General features: G+C 43.4%; 1 protein-coding gene across 7 annotated transcripts in view; it reads left to right on the forward strand.

Moving 5' to 3' along the window:
• Nucleotides 1-19,082, forward strand: part of LOC109871361 (high affinity cGMP-specific 3',5'-cyclic phosphodiesterase 9A) — a 37,174-nt gene that overhangs the window by 11,403 nt on the left and 6,689 nt on the right. Inside the window, exons 2-15 of one of the 7 annotated variants that reach the window (XM_020462213.2) lie at nucleotides 839-909; nucleotides 1,253-1,330; nucleotides 2,715-2,758; nucleotides 5,334-5,388; nucleotides 5,710-5,780; nucleotides 14,813-14,897; nucleotides 15,385-15,445; nucleotides 16,453-16,527; nucleotides 16,708-16,794; nucleotides 16,953-17,057; nucleotides 17,709-17,791; nucleotides 17,928-18,084; nucleotides 18,163-18,276; nucleotides 18,503-18,607. In XM_020462213.2, the coding sequence (XP_020317802.2) occupies nucleotides 839-909; nucleotides 1,253-1,330; nucleotides 2,715-2,758; nucleotides 5,334-5,388; nucleotides 5,710-5,780; nucleotides 14,813-14,897; nucleotides 15,385-15,445; nucleotides 16,453-16,527; nucleotides 16,708-16,794; nucleotides 16,953-17,057; nucleotides 17,709-17,791; nucleotides 17,928-18,084; nucleotides 18,163-18,276; nucleotides 18,503-18,607 (1,191 nt within the window). Of the gene's footprint in view, nucleotides 1-838; nucleotides 910-1,219; nucleotides 1,331-2,714; nucleotides 2,759-4,889; nucleotides 5,014-5,333; nucleotides 5,389-5,709; nucleotides 5,781-14,812; nucleotides 14,898-15,384; nucleotides 15,446-16,300; nucleotides 16,376-16,452; nucleotides 16,528-16,707; nucleotides 16,795-16,952; nucleotides 17,058-17,708; nucleotides 17,792-17,927; nucleotides 18,085-18,162; nucleotides 18,277-18,502; nucleotides 18,608-19,082 lie in introns of those variants that run through there. The other 6 variants (XM_031805800.1, XM_031805801.1, XM_031805799.1 and 3 more) reach the window with 6 other exon arrangements.

Here is a 19,082-nt window from a genome sequence, read left to right on the forward strand (position 1 = left end):
ATAGCCTTTATGCATTTCTCTGAAAACGGATATGGGAAATTGATTAACAATAACTAAGTGAAAATGTATGATTTGTGGATATACAATCCTGCAATTTCTATTGTATTTCATGGTGAATTGTCTGTTTGTGAACATAAGTGGCTCTTGCTTACGTGTCTCTGAACTAAACACATCACTGTCTAACACACCTGACAGCCTGCCACTGACAGGTTTCTGGAGTGCTCTCTGTCTCTCTCACCCCCCCCCCCCCCCCTCTCTTCCTTCTTAACCTACACATTTCTCCGTCTCCTTCTTACCCTTGTTGGCTTGGTTCCTTTTGTCACCTATTGTCGACTTTGTTGCCCCTGCCAATGGCATAAGAATCAAGATGCTTTTATCTACATGGGTCAAAGTCGTCTGTGTTGGTGAGGGGGGGATATTTACTGTGGTGCACTGGAATCTGCGCATTTGTAATCAAAGGAAAAGCCCAGAATGAGAGACCTGTCAATACAAAGTTCTTCTTCTCTCCCTAGTGGGGTGGTTGGTCCATTTTCACACTGTACTCTGGTGGTGCTTGAGAGGATAGTAGACTGACTAAATACACCGGTTTGGTGGTCTGCTGTTCCACCCTGATCACTGGGAATGTATTCCACGTCTGGTATCAGTATCTCCAACACTTCTGCATATATATTTTAGAATATCTACTCTTAGAAAAAAGGGTTCCAAAAGGGTTGTTTGACTGTCCCCATAGGAGAACCCTTTTTGGTTCCAGGTAGAACCCATTTTGGTTTCATGCATTATATGTCATATATGTACTAGATCGTGACTATGTTTCCTGTCTTTGCTACCCTTCCCATAGGTGGTCTTCAGCAGATTCTGCAGCCCGTATGATATCAAGGAGTTATTCTGTACCGCTCTAGGTCTTCCAAGGTAATTCTCTGCTCTCTTTTCTCCTCTTCAGTTCTGCTGTGAAGCTTAGAGTCGTCTCTGTCAGCGTCCTGGCAGGATCCTTTAATCTCCCTGTCTGCTAGGCTGCTTTTCTAATGTTGTTTTGAGGATCACTTCTATTAGATGCCACATTGAGAACTCATATTAGTGACAAGATAATACTCTATAGTGAGTGGCCTAGTCCCAATAGTCTTGACTAGCTTTCATCTTTCCCTTGGTTTCCTTGATTGATATTTGAATGTGCCCAACACCTACACTCTCTTCATTGAACCATAGTGGGACACATCCTCAGAGAGAGTGTCCCTGCTTTGTCTGTTTTGGACAGGAACACCACCTTGTCTCTGCTGGATTCCACGGGAGCCATGGTGTCCATCGACCCCACCATGCCACACAACACCGAGAGGTAGGCCCTGACACATCTACATTCAGGGATGGAACTGCAATTCTTTACTACCTAGCCCTGGTCCAAAATCTGTGCCATGCGATATTTTAAAAGATACATTTTCTACTAGCCCGTTCTGAAAAGTACTAGCCATGGGCTAGAGGGCTACCTTCTTTTCCATCTGTGTTTACATTTATAGCAGAAAAATAAATATACTGGTCCTTAAATGCATAATCTGTAATTTTGGCAGTCTAAACCCATAAGAAAAAGTGAAATTCTTCAAGGGTAAAGGTTTATATTATTGATTTAAATGTCCATTCAACAGCAGGAAATATCCCAGATTGTGCCCTATTGCCTAGGACTTGTTAGGCTGAAAATACTAACAGATCCATGGTCAGGGTGTGATCAGTGAGCTAGACACTGCTCACACACACACACACACACACACACGCATGTTTTACTAACCCTAACCCTAGGCCAAATGGCCTAACTCCTAATTCTAACCCTAAACCTAACCCCTAACATGCTGACCAGACCGCTCACGCCATTGCGTGCATGTTGATTTTGTCCACCCACATCAGACGCGATCAGGACACGCAGTTGGAAATATCAAAACGAACTCTGAACCAACTATATTAATTTTGGGACAGGTCGAAAAGCATTAAACATGTATGGCAATTTAGCTAGTTAGCTTGCTGTTGCTAGCTAATTTGTCCTGTGATATAAACATTGGGGTTTGTTATTTTACCTGAAATGCACAATGGTGGTTGGCAACCAACTTTAAGGTGCATTACCACAACCAACTGGACTGGAGTGTGGACCTCAGTTCATCCTTCAATCACCCACGTGGGTATATGATCCTAAAAACCAATGAGGAGATGGGAGAGGCGGGACTTGCAGACGGTCAAGCGTCACAAATAGAACCAAATTCTATTTTAGCGCCTGGCCACGTAGACACGCGCGAGCAGTGTTGGTGCAATTATTGAATAACATATATGTGTACATTATTTTGCAATGCTTGCTCACGTGACGTGAGCGGTATGGTCAGCATGTAAGCCTAAAATAGCATTTGTCCTGGTAGGAACCGGCAAAATGTCCCCACCTTTCCTTGTTTTACTATCCTTGTGAGGACTTCTGGTCCCCACAATGATAGTAAAACCAAAAAGACACACACACAGCCCCCAGCGTGTCCTCACACTTCAGACAATGAGTAAGAGAGTGGGAGGAAGAGGACATTCACAGCATGTCTGATTAGGAGGAAGGGGGAACATATTTGAGTGCTGCACCACTTGCTGTCTAAACTGACTGGTGTGTTTGTGTGTGTGTGTGTGTGTGTGTGTGTGTGTGTGTGTGTGTGTGTGTGTGTGTGTGTGTGTGTGTGTGTGTGTGTGTGTGTGTGTTGAAGGTCACCGTACAGAGTGGTGCCCCTGACTGGAGGACAGCTAGCTGGTGAGTCCCAGAGGGCCATTGGCTTTTCACACACATGCACTGACTATGCAAATAGACAAGCATTGCTGACATCACATATGCAATAGCTTATTAGCATATGCATAGGTACCATATCGTCTATAGCATATATGTAAGCAAGCATGAGCACACACACAAAGCACAGCACACTATCCCACATACCTGATGTGCACACTGCACATAAACAAGAATAGTCATCAAAACGTGTAGGCAATAGACACAAGGATGTAAACACACTCAGACACACACACACACTATTTATTTATTGTTTTGCTTGGTTAGTGAAGTTACATGGTTCATGACCTCCGTTTATGGGAAATGTCACCTAGTAAACCTGGCTGATTTAACAGTGTGATGAGAACCAGTTCCCCAGTGCAGGGAAGGCAACAAAACAACATCCTTATTTTCAGTCATCACTCACACACAAGAGTACACAGACAGGCCAGCTGAACATCTGGGAATGATTCCATGAACAGGAGCTTGTGTCTTTGTTCCACACTTTTTTAAAGCTTTATTTTAGCAGGCCCAAGATCTCTTGGACAAGGGAACCCTGCACTTTTTTACAAATACCACATAATACAAATATTAAACATTCAAGAGAACCAATCACATTCCTCAGTAAAGAGGTCCTCAATCAACAATGTGAACTGCCCAAGAGGCACCAGTACATCTAGTGGTATGGTGGTACGGTGTACAATAGGACAGCATTAATGTGACACTGTGTACATTAGGACAGCATTAATGTGACACGGTGTACCATAGGACAGCATTAATGTGACACTGTGTACATTAGGACAGCATTAATGTGACACGGTGTACCATAGGACAGCATTAATGTGACACTGTGTACATTAGGACAGCATTAATGTGACACTGTGTACATTAGGACAGCATTAATGTGACACGGTGTACCATAGGACAGCATTAATGTGACACTGTGTACATTAGGACAGCATTAATGTGACACGGTGTACATTAGGACAGCATTAATGTGACACGGTGTACCATAGGACAGCATTAATGTGACACTGTGTACATTAGGACAGCATTAATGTGACACGGTGTACATTAGGACAGCATTAATGTGACACGGTGTACCATAGGACAGCATTAATGTGACACGGTGTACATTAGGACAGCATTAATGTGACACGGTGAACCATAGGACAGCATTAATGTGACACTGTGTACAATAGGACAGCATTAATGTGACACGGTGTACATTAGGACAGCATTAATGTGACACGGTGTACATTAGGACAGCATTAATGTGACACAGTGTACATTAGGACAGCATTAATGTGACACGGTGTACAATAGGACAGCATTAATGTGACACGGTGTACATTAGGACAGCATTCATGTGACACGGTGTACATTAGGACAGCATTAATGTGACACGGTGTACCATAGGACAGCATTAATGTGACACTGTGTACATTAGGACAGCATTAATGTGACACGGTGTACATTAGGACAGCATTAATGTGACACGGTGTACCATAGGACAGCATTAATGTGACACGGTGTACATTAGGACAGCATTAATGTGACACGGTGAACCATAGGACAGCATTAATGTGACACTGTGTACAATAGGACAGCATTAATGTGACACGGTGTACATTAGGACAGCATTAATGTGACACGGTGTACATTAGGACAGCATTAATGTGACACAGTGTACATTAGGACAGCATTAATGTGACACGGTGTACAATAGGACAGCATTAATGTGACACGGTGTACATTAGGACAGCATTCATGTGACACGGTGTACATTAGGACAGCATTAATGTGACACGGTGTACATTAGGACAGCATTAATGTGACACGGTGTACAATAGGACAGCATTAATGTGACACGGTGTACAATAGGACAGCATTAATGTGACACGGTGTACAATAGGACAGCATTAATGTGACACGGTGTACAATAGGATCAGTCCAACAGGTGCCAGATGGTTTTACTAGTTCACATACCTGCACTTTTATTGGCCTCTCAGGTGAACTTTGGCCATAAGTCTGCACTGCACCAATAGCAGAGCTTTCTTTTTGTCATGGAGTTATTTTCTGTGTGTGGGAAGGGATATTACAAGTGCCTTGTTAACATATCAAGCTGGCACCATCTCGAAACGCGACTACTGCGTTCAGTAGTGAGACAGAGAAAACACTCTCTCTTCTTTTGCCATCTGTTGTGTTTGTTTCATTCTCTTGTTGTTGCTGGTTTACATAAGGTATGTGTGTGTGTGTGTGTGTGTGTGTGTGTGTGTGTGTGTGTGTGTGTGTGTGTGTGTGTGTGTGTGTGTGTGTGTGTGTGTGTGTGTGTGTGTGTGTGTGTGTGTGTGTGTGTGTGTGTGTGTGTGTGCGTGTGTGTGCATGCGTGTGTGTGTGTGTGTTTGCGTGTGATAAAAGGGGCACTCGATATCTGTTACACCCCCAGGCTCTGATATAATGAAATGCTTCAGACGTGTGCAGCGTTGTCGTTACAGCACAGAGAGACGTGCATGAGTTGTGTTTTTCCTGTGTGTAACGCAGCACCATCTTTTTCTTCCAGATAAAGAGGAACTCTTCCAGAATGTATTGACACAGGTGGCAGAGCAGTTTTCCAGGTAAGAGCACTGATGTAGCTTTCGTGGAAATGTTGCCTCTGGCTTGGTAAATGCTTTTTGTTCCCTTGTTCTCGTAAATGTATGCTATTTGTGTGTCACTGTATTATTGTGTGCTGCTTTCAGATAATGATTGCTCTATGTCCCTTTCTCTCTCTCTCTCTCTCTCTCTCTCTCTCTCTCTCTCTCTCTCTCTCTCTCTCTCTCTCTCTCTCTCCCCCTCTCTTATTTTCTCACTCTTTTTCCGTCTCTTTCCCTCTTTCTATCTCCTCTTTCTTTTCTTTCCCCATCTCTCTCGGTCTGTCCTTCACTCTTTCTTTGCAGAGCGTTTAAAATCAACGAGCTGAAGACGGAGGTGACGAACCGCTTGGCCATGTTGGAGAAGAGAGTGGAGTGTGAGTACTGTGTCTGTCTGTGTGTTTATTTCTCCCTAGAGAGGAGACAGCCTCTGCTTAAATCACAGTATTGTTACCTACCATGGGGAATACTAAGGGGTCTACAGAACAAATACACTGAATGCAGAAAATAGAAGAATACAGTATGGTCCTTTTCACAGATGATTTTGTTCTATGGTGACTCTTAGTTAAAGAGTGGCCTACAATGGAGAAAAAAAATAACTTAAATGTAATACCAAGCAGATGCCCTGAAACCATATTAAAAAATCAAATCATATTAAATGTTATTGGTCACATACACATGGTTAGCAGATGTTAATGCGAGTGTAGCGAAATGCTTGTGCTTCTAGTTCCGACCGTGCAGTAATATCCAACAAGTAATCTTAACAATTTCACAACAACTACCTTTTACACACAAGTATAAAGGAATGAATAAGAATATGTACATGTAAATATATGGATGAGCGATGGCCGATTGGCATAGGCAAGATTCACTCTCAGTAAGTTGATGTGTGGCCCGTGTATGAGGCAATCGAACCCTCACTGAAACTCTGCAATAAAGCGTGCAGTGAACATTGTTCTACTACTGTATGTGAGCAGGTATATTTTAATAGGTTTAATCGCCACACATTAACTTGGCTGGATGGGAAATGTTAATAGAAATGGTAGCCCTGGGAGATTGAGTCATAAAAAAATGTCCCTTTAACATCATTAAAACATTATTTTTTTTAAGATGTTAAAGGGAAATTTCACCACTGCTCTATTTTCACTATACACTGAGTGTACAAAACATTAGGAACACCTTCTCTTTCCATGACATAGGCCGACCAGGTGAATACAGATCCGTTGTTGGTGTCACCTGTTAAATCCACTTCAGTCAGTGTAGATAAAGGGAAGGAGATACGTTTAAATAAGGATTTTTAAGCCTTGAGACAATTGAGACAAGGGTTGTGTATGTGTGCCATTCAGAGGGTGAATTGGCAAGACAAAATGTTTAAGTACCCTTGAACAGGGTATGGTAGTAGGTGCCAGGCGCACCTGTTTGAGTGTAACACTGCTGGGTTTTTCACACTCAACAGTTTTCTGTGTGTATCAAGAAGGCAGGCCAGTGGTTTAAACGGGTCATTGATGAAAGGGGAAAATGGAGGCTGACATGAATTGTGCAGAGCAACAGATGGGCTACAGTTAGTCAACTGACAGTCCAGTACAACAATGGTGCCCAAATACCCATTAAAGAATGCACAACTCATCTTACCTTGACACGAATGGGGTATGGCAGCCGACGACCTTACAGAGTTCTACTTCTTTCAACAACAAAAAAAGTGAGCTAAGGAACGAAAACACTGAACACTGGAGAATAGGAAAAACATTGCCTGGCCTGATGAATCCCGGTTCCTGCTGTTTCACACTGATGGGAAGACTAGGGTATGGAGAAAACCACAAGTACATGCGTGTCAACATTGAAGGCTGGTGGTGTGTTTTGATGGCACACATTGGGCCCCTTGACTAAAGTGGAGCAAAGTTTGAATGCCATAGGATATCTCAAAATCATTTCCAATCAGGTGCACCCCTTCATGGCAGCAGTGTATCCATCTGGAAATATTTTTTTTCAGCAGGATAATGCCCCATGACACAACGCTAGGATTGTCCAGAAATGGTCCCACGAACATGACAGTGAATTCAGCTTACTGCAGTGGCCTGCCCAGTCACCAGATCTCAATCCAATTGAGCATCTGTGGGATGAGATGGATCGAGCTGTTCGGAGTGGAAGCCATGGAGTCAACATGGGCCAGCGTCCCTGTGGAACGCTTTCTACACCTTGCAGAGGCCATGCCCCGACGAATCGAGGCTGTCCTGAGGGCAAAAGGGGGGGTGCAACTCAGTATGAGGAAGGTGTTCCTAATGTTTTGTATACTCAGTCCATTAATATGTTGTTAATATATTATATGTGTCATAAACATTTTGAATCTCCTCACTACACGCAAATACGAGCGTTTCTGAATTTCACCAGTTGGAACAGGGCAGCTAAATATCCTGGTTGTAAGCAAACCACAATATCCAGAATTTGCAGCGATTCCAGGACATTCCCAGGGCAAAAATTCTGAAATATATCTATAGTGCATAATTATCTCTGAAACACTCTCTCATCCCTTATAATCAAATCAAAATCCAATCAAGTCAAATTTGATTGGTCACACACATATTTAGAAGATGTTATTGCGGGTGTAGCGAAATGCTTGTGTTCCTACCTCCAACAGTACAGTAATATCTAACAATTCACAACAATACACACATCTAAAAGTAAATCATGGAATTAAGAAATATATAAATATTAGGGCAAGCAATGTCGGAGTGGCATTGGCTAAAATACAGTAGAATAGAATACAGCGTTGGCAGACCGCACTAGCCTCTCGAGAGCCCTGCAGTTGCGGGCGGTGCAGTTCCTGTACCAGGCGGTAATACAGCCCGACAGGATGATCTTAATTGTGCATTGTAAAAGTTTGACAGTCTTAGGGGCCAAGCCAAATTTCTTGAGCCTCCTGAGGTTGAAGAGGCGCTGTTGCGCCTTCTTCACCACACTGTCTGTGTGAGTGGACCATTTCAGATAGTCAGTAATGTGTATGCCGAGGAAGTTGAAGCTTTCCACCTTCTCCACTGCTGTCCCGTCAATGTGGATAGGGGCGTGCTCCCTCTGCTGTTTCCTGAAGTCCACGATCAGCACTGTTTTGTTTTGTTGACGTATTGTTGTGAATTGAGAGGTTCATTTCCTGGTACCACTCCGCCAGGGCCCTCACTTCCTCCTTGTAGGCTCTCTCGTCATTGTTGGTAATCAGGCCTACTATTGTTGTGTCGTCTGCAAACTTGATGATTGAGTTGGAGGCGTTTGTGGCCACGCAGTCATGGGTGAAGGATCAGTGAAGTGGAGGTGTTGTTTCCTACCTTCACCACCTGGGGGCGGCCCATCAGGAAGTCCAGGACCCAGTTGCACAGGGTGGGGTTTAGACCCAAGTTTGATGATGAGCTTGGAGGGTATTATGGTGTTGAAGGCTGAGTTATAGTCAATGAACAGCATTCTTACATTGGTATTCCTCTTGTCCAGATGGGATATAACCGTGTGTAGTGCAATTGTGATTCCATCGTCTGTGGATCTATTGGGACGGTAAGCAAATTGAACTGAGTCTAGGGTGTCAGGTAAGGTAGAGGTGATATGATCCTTAACTAGCCTCTCAAATAACTTCATGATGACAGAAGTGAGTGCTAGGGGGCGATAGACATTTAGTTCAGTTACTTTTGCTTTCTTGGGTACAGAAACAATGGTGGACATCTTGAAGTGTGGACAGCAGACTGGGATAGGGAGAGATTGAATATGTCCGTAAACACTCCAGCCAGCTGTTCTGCGCATGCTCTGAGGACGCGGCTAGGGATGCCGTCTGGGCCGGCAGCCATGCTAGGGTTAACACGCTTAAATGTCTTACTCATGTCGGCCACAGAGAACGAGAGCCCTGGAGTTGTTGAATTGCGACTCCACTTTCTCTGTACTGATGTTTTGCTTGTTTGATTGCCTTACGGAAGGAGTAACTACACCGTTTGTATTCAAACATATTCCCAGTCACCTTGCCATGGTTAAATGCGGTGGTTCGGGCTTTCAGTTTCGCGTGAATGCTGCCGTCTATCCATGGTTTCTGGTTTGGGTAGGTTTTAATAGTCACAGTGGGAACAACATTCCCTATACACTTCCTGATGAACTCAGTCACCGTGTCCGTGTATACATCATTGTTATTCTTACAGGTTACCTGGAACAAATCCCAGTCTAAGTGATCAAAACAATCTTGAAGCATGGATTCTGATTGGTCAGATCAGTGTTGAATAGACCTTAGCGCAGGTACTTCCTGTGCATATAGGAATGGGGGAGCAAAATGGGCAGGGGAGGGCCTTGTAGGCATCCCGGAAGAGAGACTATCAGTGGTTGAGTGTTTTCCCAGCGTGAGTACTGCAGTCAATGTGTTGATAGAACTTAAATAGTGTTTTCCTCAAATTTGCTTTATTACAATCCCCAGCTACAATAAATGCGGCCTCAGGATATGTGGTTTCCAGTTTGCATAAAGTCCAGTGTAGTTCCTCGAGGACCATAGTGGTATCGGCTAGAGGGGGACTATAAACAAAGATCATTTTCTTGGGAGGTAATACGGTCGGCATTTGATTGTGTTCTAGGTCAGGTTAACAAAATTACTTGTGTTTCTGTACATTATCACAGTCACACCATGAGTGGTTAATCATGAAACATACACCACCGCCCTTCGTCTTCCCAGAGACTTCTTTATTCTTGTCTGTGTGATGTACTGAGAACCCATCTGGCTGTATGGATAGGGACAGTATATCCGGAGAGAGTCATGATTCCATGAAACAGAGTATGTTACAGTCCCTGATGTCTCTCTGGAAGGAGATCCTCGCCCTGAGCTCGTCTACTTTGTTGACCAGAGACTGAACATTAGTCAGACTACGAGTCCACTCTGAATACCTCTTCTCTGCCGGCGTCTCTGCTGGCGTCTTGGAGCAGCCTCTGGGATAAGTTCAATTACCCGGGGGGGTGCGAACAATGGATCCGATTCGGGAAAGTTGTATTCCTGGTCATAATGCTGGTTACTGCCATTTCCGGCTGTATGTAATAACACAATTAGCCCAGAATGTTTTTTTATGTAAGAAGTAACACCCCTAAAAACTAAATACTGCAAAGTTGCTTAGGAGCTAGAAGCAAAGCTGCCAAGTCTGTCGGCACCATCTGTATGCTTTTTAGGGAGACTGGAAAAACACCCCAAATAGTGTCTAGCGGGAAAGTTTCCCTTTAAGGTTAAGAAAAGTAACCTACACCCCTGAAGGAGGGGGATTGAACTATTTAGTAGGGTTTGAATGGGGTGTTTTGTCTTGAGCTATTTAGCAATGCAAATTTGTTCAGCTTTAAAACATACTTGTGTCTCGTGGTTGTTAAAGTGTTTTTACATTTCAAATAGTGTACAAAACTGTCTACTAACCAAGTTTGGATCTTTGATTTGATATGTGAGCTTTTTGTTTAACATAATAGACTGACATACCATACATTCTCTATTCACCTGTTATACACGGGGTGGGTCTAATCCTGAATGCTGATGGGTTAAAACCGCGTTCCAGCCAGTGCCTATTCCACAAGTTACTACCCGGCTAAGGCTATGACGTTGAAATGCCTATTTACTGTTCCATCTCACTGTGCTATCCATCAACCCAACCAGGCAATTTATAAACTTTATAAAAATCTCCACTTTAGAAAATCATCTTAGACATGATCTCCCCTTTCTTTTGGACTAGAATTTGGTTTTCAACAGCGGAGATTTGTATAAACCGTGCTAGCTGTCTCTGCGACATTTGCAACATTGTATACAAAGAAATGTCAATAGAAAAACAGTTCAAATGAAATGAAATACAGCTAGTTTGCTGTCTTTCCAGCTCTCCAGCTGATTTTGGTAGATGTGTTGTTGGCTAGCTCCTCTAAACAGTGTCCTGACGAGAGAGCACATTTTCATTAGCTCATTGTTATAGATGTATCCAAATACTAGAAAACAGCTTAAATAAATGCAAATCATGCTACTTTTCTGTTATTCGGGTTTCACTGTTTGACGTGACTGTGTTAGCCCAAGTTGGCTGGCTAGCAAGTAAGGGGATAAGAGCTGGCAATGGAGGGGCCTCCTGAGTTGCGCAGCGGTCGAAGGTGTTGCGGTGTCACGACAGCATGGGGTTTGATCTCAGGCTGTGACAAACGGCCATGACTGGGAGTCCCATAGGGCGGCACACAATTGGCCCAGTGTCGTCCAGGTTAGGGGAGGGTTTTTAGGGGAGGGTTTGGCCGGGGGGGCTTAACTTGGCTCATCGCGCTCTAGTGGCGGGCCAGGCGCCTGCAAGCTGACCCTCATCGTCAGTTGAACAGTGTTTCCTCCGACACATTAGTGCAGCTGGCTTCCGGGTTAAGCGAGTGTGTGTTAAGAAGCAGGACTTGGAGGGTCATGTTTGGAGGATGCATGACTCAATCTTTGCCTCTCCCAAGCCTGTTGGTGAGTTGCAGCGATGAGACAAGATCGTAACTGGATCACAATTGGATATCACAAAATTGGGGAGAAAACGGGCTTCTGAAGTTTGACATTTCCAGGTTGAAATTTCTGACTTGATTTTCCCTTATGAAAAATGTATCAGCCTCTACACAAATGTCCATTAATTATAATCAACATAATAATTCACATTTCCTGTTGCAGCAGGTTTATTTCCCTGCTGTGGCAAACTGGCTCAAATTAACCTCCTACATCAGTATTATGTTCTCTACTCTAGTTTAACCACATATTATTTTCTGACCTTATGTTATTCACCTGGACATTGACCAAAGAGAAATCACAGAAAAACTAGACTAGGTGGGAAATATGCTTTATAAACTTGTACAATGCTAGCTGTAGCCTTGACATGTATAGCCACTGCTAGACACTATGCAGTTAAAGTCTGAAGTTTACATACACTTAGGTTAGAGTCATTAAAATTCATTTTTCAACCACTCCACAAATTTCTTGATAAAAAAACTATAGTTTTGGCAAGTTGGTTAGGACATCTACTTTGTGCATAACACAAGTCATTTTTCCAACAGTTGTTTACAGACAGATTTTTTCACTTATTTTTTAAATTCTATTTCACCTTTATTTAACCAGGAAGGCAAGTTGAGAACAAGTTCTCATTTACAATTGCCACCTGGCCAGGATAAAGCAAAGCAGTTCGACACATACAACACAGCCATACAGTCAAGAATACAGTAGAAAAATAAGTCTATATACAATGTGAGCAAATGAGGTGAGATAAGGGAGGTAAAGGCAAAAAAAAGGCCATGGTGGCGAAGTAAATACAATATAGCAAGTAAAACACTGGAATGGTAGATTTGCTGTGGAAGAAATGTATAATTCACTGTATCACAATTTTACCTCTCAGAGATGAACGTACTTGTGTGAATAGTGCAAATCAATCCCAGAACAACAGCAAAGGGCCCTGTGAAGACGCTGGAGGAAACAGGTACAAAAGTATCCATATCCACAGTAAAACAAGTCCTATATCGACAACCTGAAAGGCCGCTCAGCAAGGAAGAAGCCACTGCTCCAAAACCAGACTACGGTTTGCAACTGCACATGGGGACAAAGATCATACTTTTTTGAGAAATGTCCTCTGGTCTGATAAAACAAAAATAGAACTGGTTGGCCATAATGACCATCGTTATGTCTGGAGGAAAAAGGGGGAAACTTGTAAGCCGAAGAACACCTTCCCAACCATGAAGCACCGGAGTGGCAGCATCATGTTGTGGGGTGCTTTGCTGCAGGAGGGACTGGTGCACTTCACAAAATAGATTAAGTCATGAGGGAGGACAATTATGTGGATATTTGAAGCAACATCTCAAGACATAAGTCAGGAAGTTAGAGCATGGTCGCAAATGGGTCTTCCAAATGGACAATGACCCCAAGCATACTTCCAAAGTTGTGGAAAAATGGCTTAAGGACAACAAAGTCAAGGTATTGGAGTGGCCATCACAAATCCTTGACCTCAATCCTATAGAACATTTGTGGGCAGAACTGAAAAAGCGTGTGTGAGCAAGGTGACCTACAAACCTGACTCAGTTACACCAGCTCTGTCAGGAGGAATGGGCCAAAATTCACCAAATTTATTGTGGGAAGCTTGTGGAAGGCTACCCGAAATGTTTGACCAAAGTTAAACAATCTAAAGGCAATTGTTACGGTTTTCTAGGTGTGAAGGAGAGTCAGACCAAAATGCAGCGTGTAGATTGCTATCCATGTTTAATGAACAAAAAACAAAACACGAAATAATACAAACACTACAAAAACAAAGAACGTAACGAAGACCAAAACAGCCTATACTAGTGAAAACTAACGCATAGACAGGAACAAGGACACTAAGAACAATCACCCACGACAAACTCAAAGAATATGGCTGCCTAAATATGATTCCCAATCAGAGACAACGATAAACACCTGCCTCTGATTGAGAACCACTCCAGACAGCCATAGACTTTGCTAGATAACCCAACTAGCTACACTCCCAATACATACACACCAAAACCCCAAGATAACACACCACAATACAAAACCCCATGCCACACCCTGGCCTGACCCAATACATGAAGATAAACACAAAATACTTAGAACAGGGCGTGACAGCAATGCTACCAAATACTAATTGAGTGTATGTAAACATCTGAGCATTTCTGTAGGGGATGATACACTCTTCCTAAGGGAAAATCAAGTCTGAAATTTCAAAGTGGAAATTAAAAAATACAGAAGCCTTTTTAAACATCAAATACACTACACATTTTAAATTACCTGCATTGCTGGAAAGTTATCCTACAACATGGTGATCAAATTAAGATCTGACATCTATGCTAGCTGTCCTTGACCCGATAGTAAATCATAGTGCTGCCTATTTAATCTATTTCTGTCTATTTTGTTGTGTGCAAGGTAGTTTGTTTACACTGTCCCACACTATGCTCGCTGGCTTCCCTTTGAGCTTTGATTTGATGTGTTAGATCTCTCTAATCAGATTGTAAAAACAGATATAAAATTGAATTGATATAGATGGCTTGATATGCCTCATTCCGTCAAAGTACCGGTAGTACATTGGATTTCCTCCAATATTTGCACACTACTGTATGTTTAAAAGGCCTTTTTATGGCCTTCAACTGTTCTGTCACAATTTGTTCCATACATGCATGGTGCCCCAGCCTCACTGTGCAGTCCAGTGGGAACATTTAATCAGTAATCAATCTTTAATCATTACATCGTCCTTCACTGTGAAGTACTGCTACTGTGATGGCTGGGGGGGTGTTTTGAGGTTAATTTGTTCCGGGTGACTGACTGCTTCAGGCCCAGGTCACCTGATTATTGGTTACATAGGATATATTAACCCCCTCTTTCTCTCTCTCTTTTTTTCTTTCTTTCTTTCCCTCTCTCATTCTCTCTCTGCAGTGGAAGGGATGAAGGTGGTGGAGATAGAGAAGTGTCGCAGCGACATCAAGAAGCTCCGGGAGGAGATGGCCTCCCGGAACAACAGGTTAGTCACATGGTTATCTGATCATCTTTGAACCTTGACCTCTAGCTTTGACTTGAATCATGATAACGATTCATCTTGACCCTTTAGCTTTGACCTGAATCCTGATAAAGATGTCCAATGTAAGCCTGAATGGTGTTTGTTTTCTGCGTCTTACATTGAATAGTCTTTCTTAGCTCCTAGTTAGAGGAAGTTAGTAGAGGAAGTGTTGGAGGAAAACTTCCTCTCCCCTGTCTGTCATTAGCAGGGCTTTAAAACGACTGCCCCCAGATCAGTAAGTAGCTTTGCACGTGCCTCGGCTTGTGCGAGCAGTAATGGCTCATACTGATATTGTTACAGACTGTTACATCCTGTTATATAGGCCTACTGATATTCTTACGAAGGCTTGCTTATATCTTAATATTTAATATTTCATTACAGTCTTCGCACTATGTTGTGTGTGTCTATGGTCAGATTCTATTAATTGGTTACTGCTTGCTTTGTACTGTAGTCATTTCCTGGATGACAACAAGAAGCTGACACCTCGCAGAGATGTGCCCTCTTACCCCAAAGTAAGTGAGTGGTCTGCAAATTCCTCCTACTTCATTGTCACCGTCAGTCTGTGTTTTGTCATTGTCAATGAGCTTGTTATCAGGTATTGTATGTCCATAGCGTCAGAACACCACTTTTGAATGTCCAGAATCAGTTGGGTGATCCTCTGGTCCTCCGTAGCGCAGTTGGTAGATCATGGTTCTTGAAACATCAGGATAGTGGGTTCGATTCCTGGAAACATCCATATGTATGCACACATGACTTTGGATAAAAGCATCTGCTAAATGGCATTCAAATTCAAATAGTGTGAGAGATGCACCTCCTATTATCAGACACAGCATCAAAGATCATTTCCATTCAAAAAATGGTCAAGGTTCCTGTCTGTGTAAGTGGGCGTTCCCTCTCTTGCGTGAGCATGATTTCCCGTGTGAGCTCACGGTTCCTCTGTAATATCTGGCGTGCTCATACGATAGAGGGAACGCCCACTTACACAGACAAAATTCCTTTCAATGGGAAACTGCCCAACAACAGCCATCTCTGGTCTACTTATTCCCCCCACCCACGCTCACCCGCCCCGCCCTACCAGAAAAAAATTACCCTGCGAGATGTCTCGCTTTCATTTCCGTCTCTGACAGCATGTCCCTAGTTAGGTGTACCCATCTTAGATGTGCCTGTGTTTCCCCTAGATTTCATTTGTAGGCGGAGTGCAAAGGACCTAGTGGCAAGCTGCCTCACTTAAAGAAATACAGGGTGAAACTAACTGAGGTTAAACCTGTAGTCAGGTATGCCCAGGTGTGTGTGTGTATGTGTGTGTAGAGGTGAGCCCACAGCCAGCGGAGAAAAACAGGGTTAACTGGGAGCTCTGTCGCCTGCAGTACATGCTCTCGCAGCAGACCATAGATGCCCTCAGAAAGCCTGCCTTTGGCCTCTGGCTGTGGGAGTCCAACGAGGTAAGATGCTGACTTCACTTTGTTCTTCTCTCTCCGCCCCTTCTGTTCTCTATCTGCATGCGTGTGCGTGTGTGTAGTACCACCTGTCTCAGGAGACAGTGGAAGCTCTCAGACAACCCACCTTTGATGTGTGGCAGTGGGAGCCCAATGAGGTGAGGACAGGGGGTTGGGCCCTAGAGGTTCAACTTCCATAAACACTCAACTCAACTATAGAGTTGTTGACCATAGAGGATCAACTACAACCATATATAACTGTTGACCATATGTGGTCAACCGCAACAAAGTATCGCTCACCTTCGGTCTCACTCCTCCTCCTTGCTTCATGTGACCAGATGCTGAGCTGCCTGGAGCACATGTACCACGACTTGGACCTGGTCAAGGACTTCAACATGAACCCCATCACACTGAAGCGGTGGCTGGTAAGACGGCTAGAGATACTGTATCTACAACTTTTCAGAATCTGCTGCTGCTCCACTTGTTTCATGTTACGAGTGGTAGGTTTGTTGTCGCTGTCTGGTGGTCTCACACATTCACTCATTCTTCCCTCTTTCCCTCATACCCCCCTCCCTCCCTGCAGCTTTGTATCCATGACAACTACAGGATGAATCCCTTTCATAACTTCCGTCACTGTTTTTGTGTCACCCAGATGATGTACAGCATGATCTGCCTCTGCAGCCTACAGGTAATACCGCAGTAATACCACAGTAATACTAGAGAGAAGCTGAGAGATGTGTCTGAAAGATAAATTCTACTTCCTTGGAGATGCTCTCTTAGACAGTAATACCACAGTAATACCAAAGGTAACACAGACAGTAATACCACAGTAATAATACTACAGTAATACAACAGTAATACCGAAGGTAATACCACAGTAATATACTACAGTAATACCTCAGCTCTATAAAAGGGCAGCACTAAGACTGTAGGGATGAGAATGAGGGGTTGGTGAGGAAGAATGATGTTTGTACTTGTAGAGGAGGGGCGAGGGGGAGGGAGAGAAAAGCTGGGAGGTGCTGAGAGATAAATTCTACTCCCTTGGAGATGCTCCCTTAGACATCATCTCGAACCCTGTTGTCATGGACAACCATTCATGACAGGTTTATTAATCAAAGCCTATAATGGCCGATTACAAGACGCCCATGTTAATGATGTGCTAATGAGATCTCACAAACACACACTCACTTACACAAACATGCATGTACCTACGTGTGCATAGTTGCATGATGCGTACACACACATGCGTGCACACACACACACACACGCATGCTAACACAGATGGCCCATTAGTTGTGCCACTTATAATAATAATAATTGTGAATTGTGTGTCTTCCAGGAGACGTTCACCCAGGTGGACATTCTGATTCTGATGACAGCTGCAGTGTGCCACGATCTGGATCACCCCGGATACAACAACATGTAATCCATGCTTTTATTCTCGCTCTCTCTCTCTCTTACTCTACCACTGCCATCTGTCTATCCTAGTTTGATATAGTCCAGGTTCCATTCAACAAGCAAGCCCCTGTGAGACCAAGTCTCCCTTTCTGTCTCTCAGGTACCAGATAAATGCACGGACGGAGCTGGCAGTACGCTACAATGACATCTCCCCTCTGGAGAATCACCACTGTGCCGTAGCCTTCCAGATCTTCTCCCAGCCCGACTGCAACATCTTCTCCACCTTTGACCCCGAGGCCTTCAAACAGATACGCCAGGTAGGGTGTGTGTGTGTGTGTACTACTATAGCAGTAGTCTAGTCTATATTCTGATCTAACTGCCTATTTCTGTCTTAGGGAATCATCACACTGATACTGGCCACAGACATGGCACGACATGGCGAGATACTGGACTCCTTCAAGCATAAAGTGGACAGCTTTGACTTCACTGATGAAGAGCATGTCACTTGTGTAAGGATACACATGACTATGTATTTGTCCCTACCATAGAATGCGTATTTTCCACTCCCTTACAGTTTGTGCAGTGTATTTGTCCTACTGCCCGATGCAGTAATGCTATATTTACAACTTCACTATGTATGTTTGTTAGTCCTTTGTGCTGCTATCTATGTGAAAAAATCTAGTAGACCCCTTCCCTATACTGAACTCTGCACTGTGTGACCTTTGGCCCGACCAGCTGAAGATGGTGCTCATTAAGTGCTGTGACATTTCTAACGAGGTGCGACCCATGGAGGTGGCTGAGCCCTGGGCGGACTGTCTGTTGGAGGAGTACTTCATGCAGGTATGTGAATCCCTATCTATACTGTACACTTACCTATGCATGTATTTCAACAGTAGTTCTAACATTTTTAATTTGGCTCTATACTCCAGCATTTTGGATTTGAGATTAAATGTTTCATTTGAGGTGAAATTTGTCCAAATACTTATGACATCTTATGACAAATGGGGGGACTAGATATATGAAAAATACACTCCACTAAAAGGTGACATTGTAACGGCGTTCTTCGTTTGTAGAAAGAGAGTCGGACCGAAATGCAGCGTGGTGGTTAATCATGATCTTTAATGAAGAAAAAACGGAACGATACATGAAATAACTGATAAATACAAAACAACAAACGGAACGTGAAACCTAATTACAGCCTATCTGGTGAAACTACACAGAGACAGGAACAATCACCCACGAAATACAAAGTGAAACTCGGGCTACCTAAATACGGTTCCCAATCCGAGACAACGAGAATCACCTGACTCAGATT

This window comes from Oncorhynchus kisutch, linkage group LG26 (assembly GCF_002021735.2).
Source record: "Oncorhynchus kisutch isolate 150728-3 linkage group LG26, Okis_V2, whole genome shotgun sequence".
Lineage (NCBI taxonomy): Eukaryota > Metazoa > Chordata > Actinopteri > Salmoniformes > Salmonidae > Oncorhynchus > Oncorhynchus kisutch.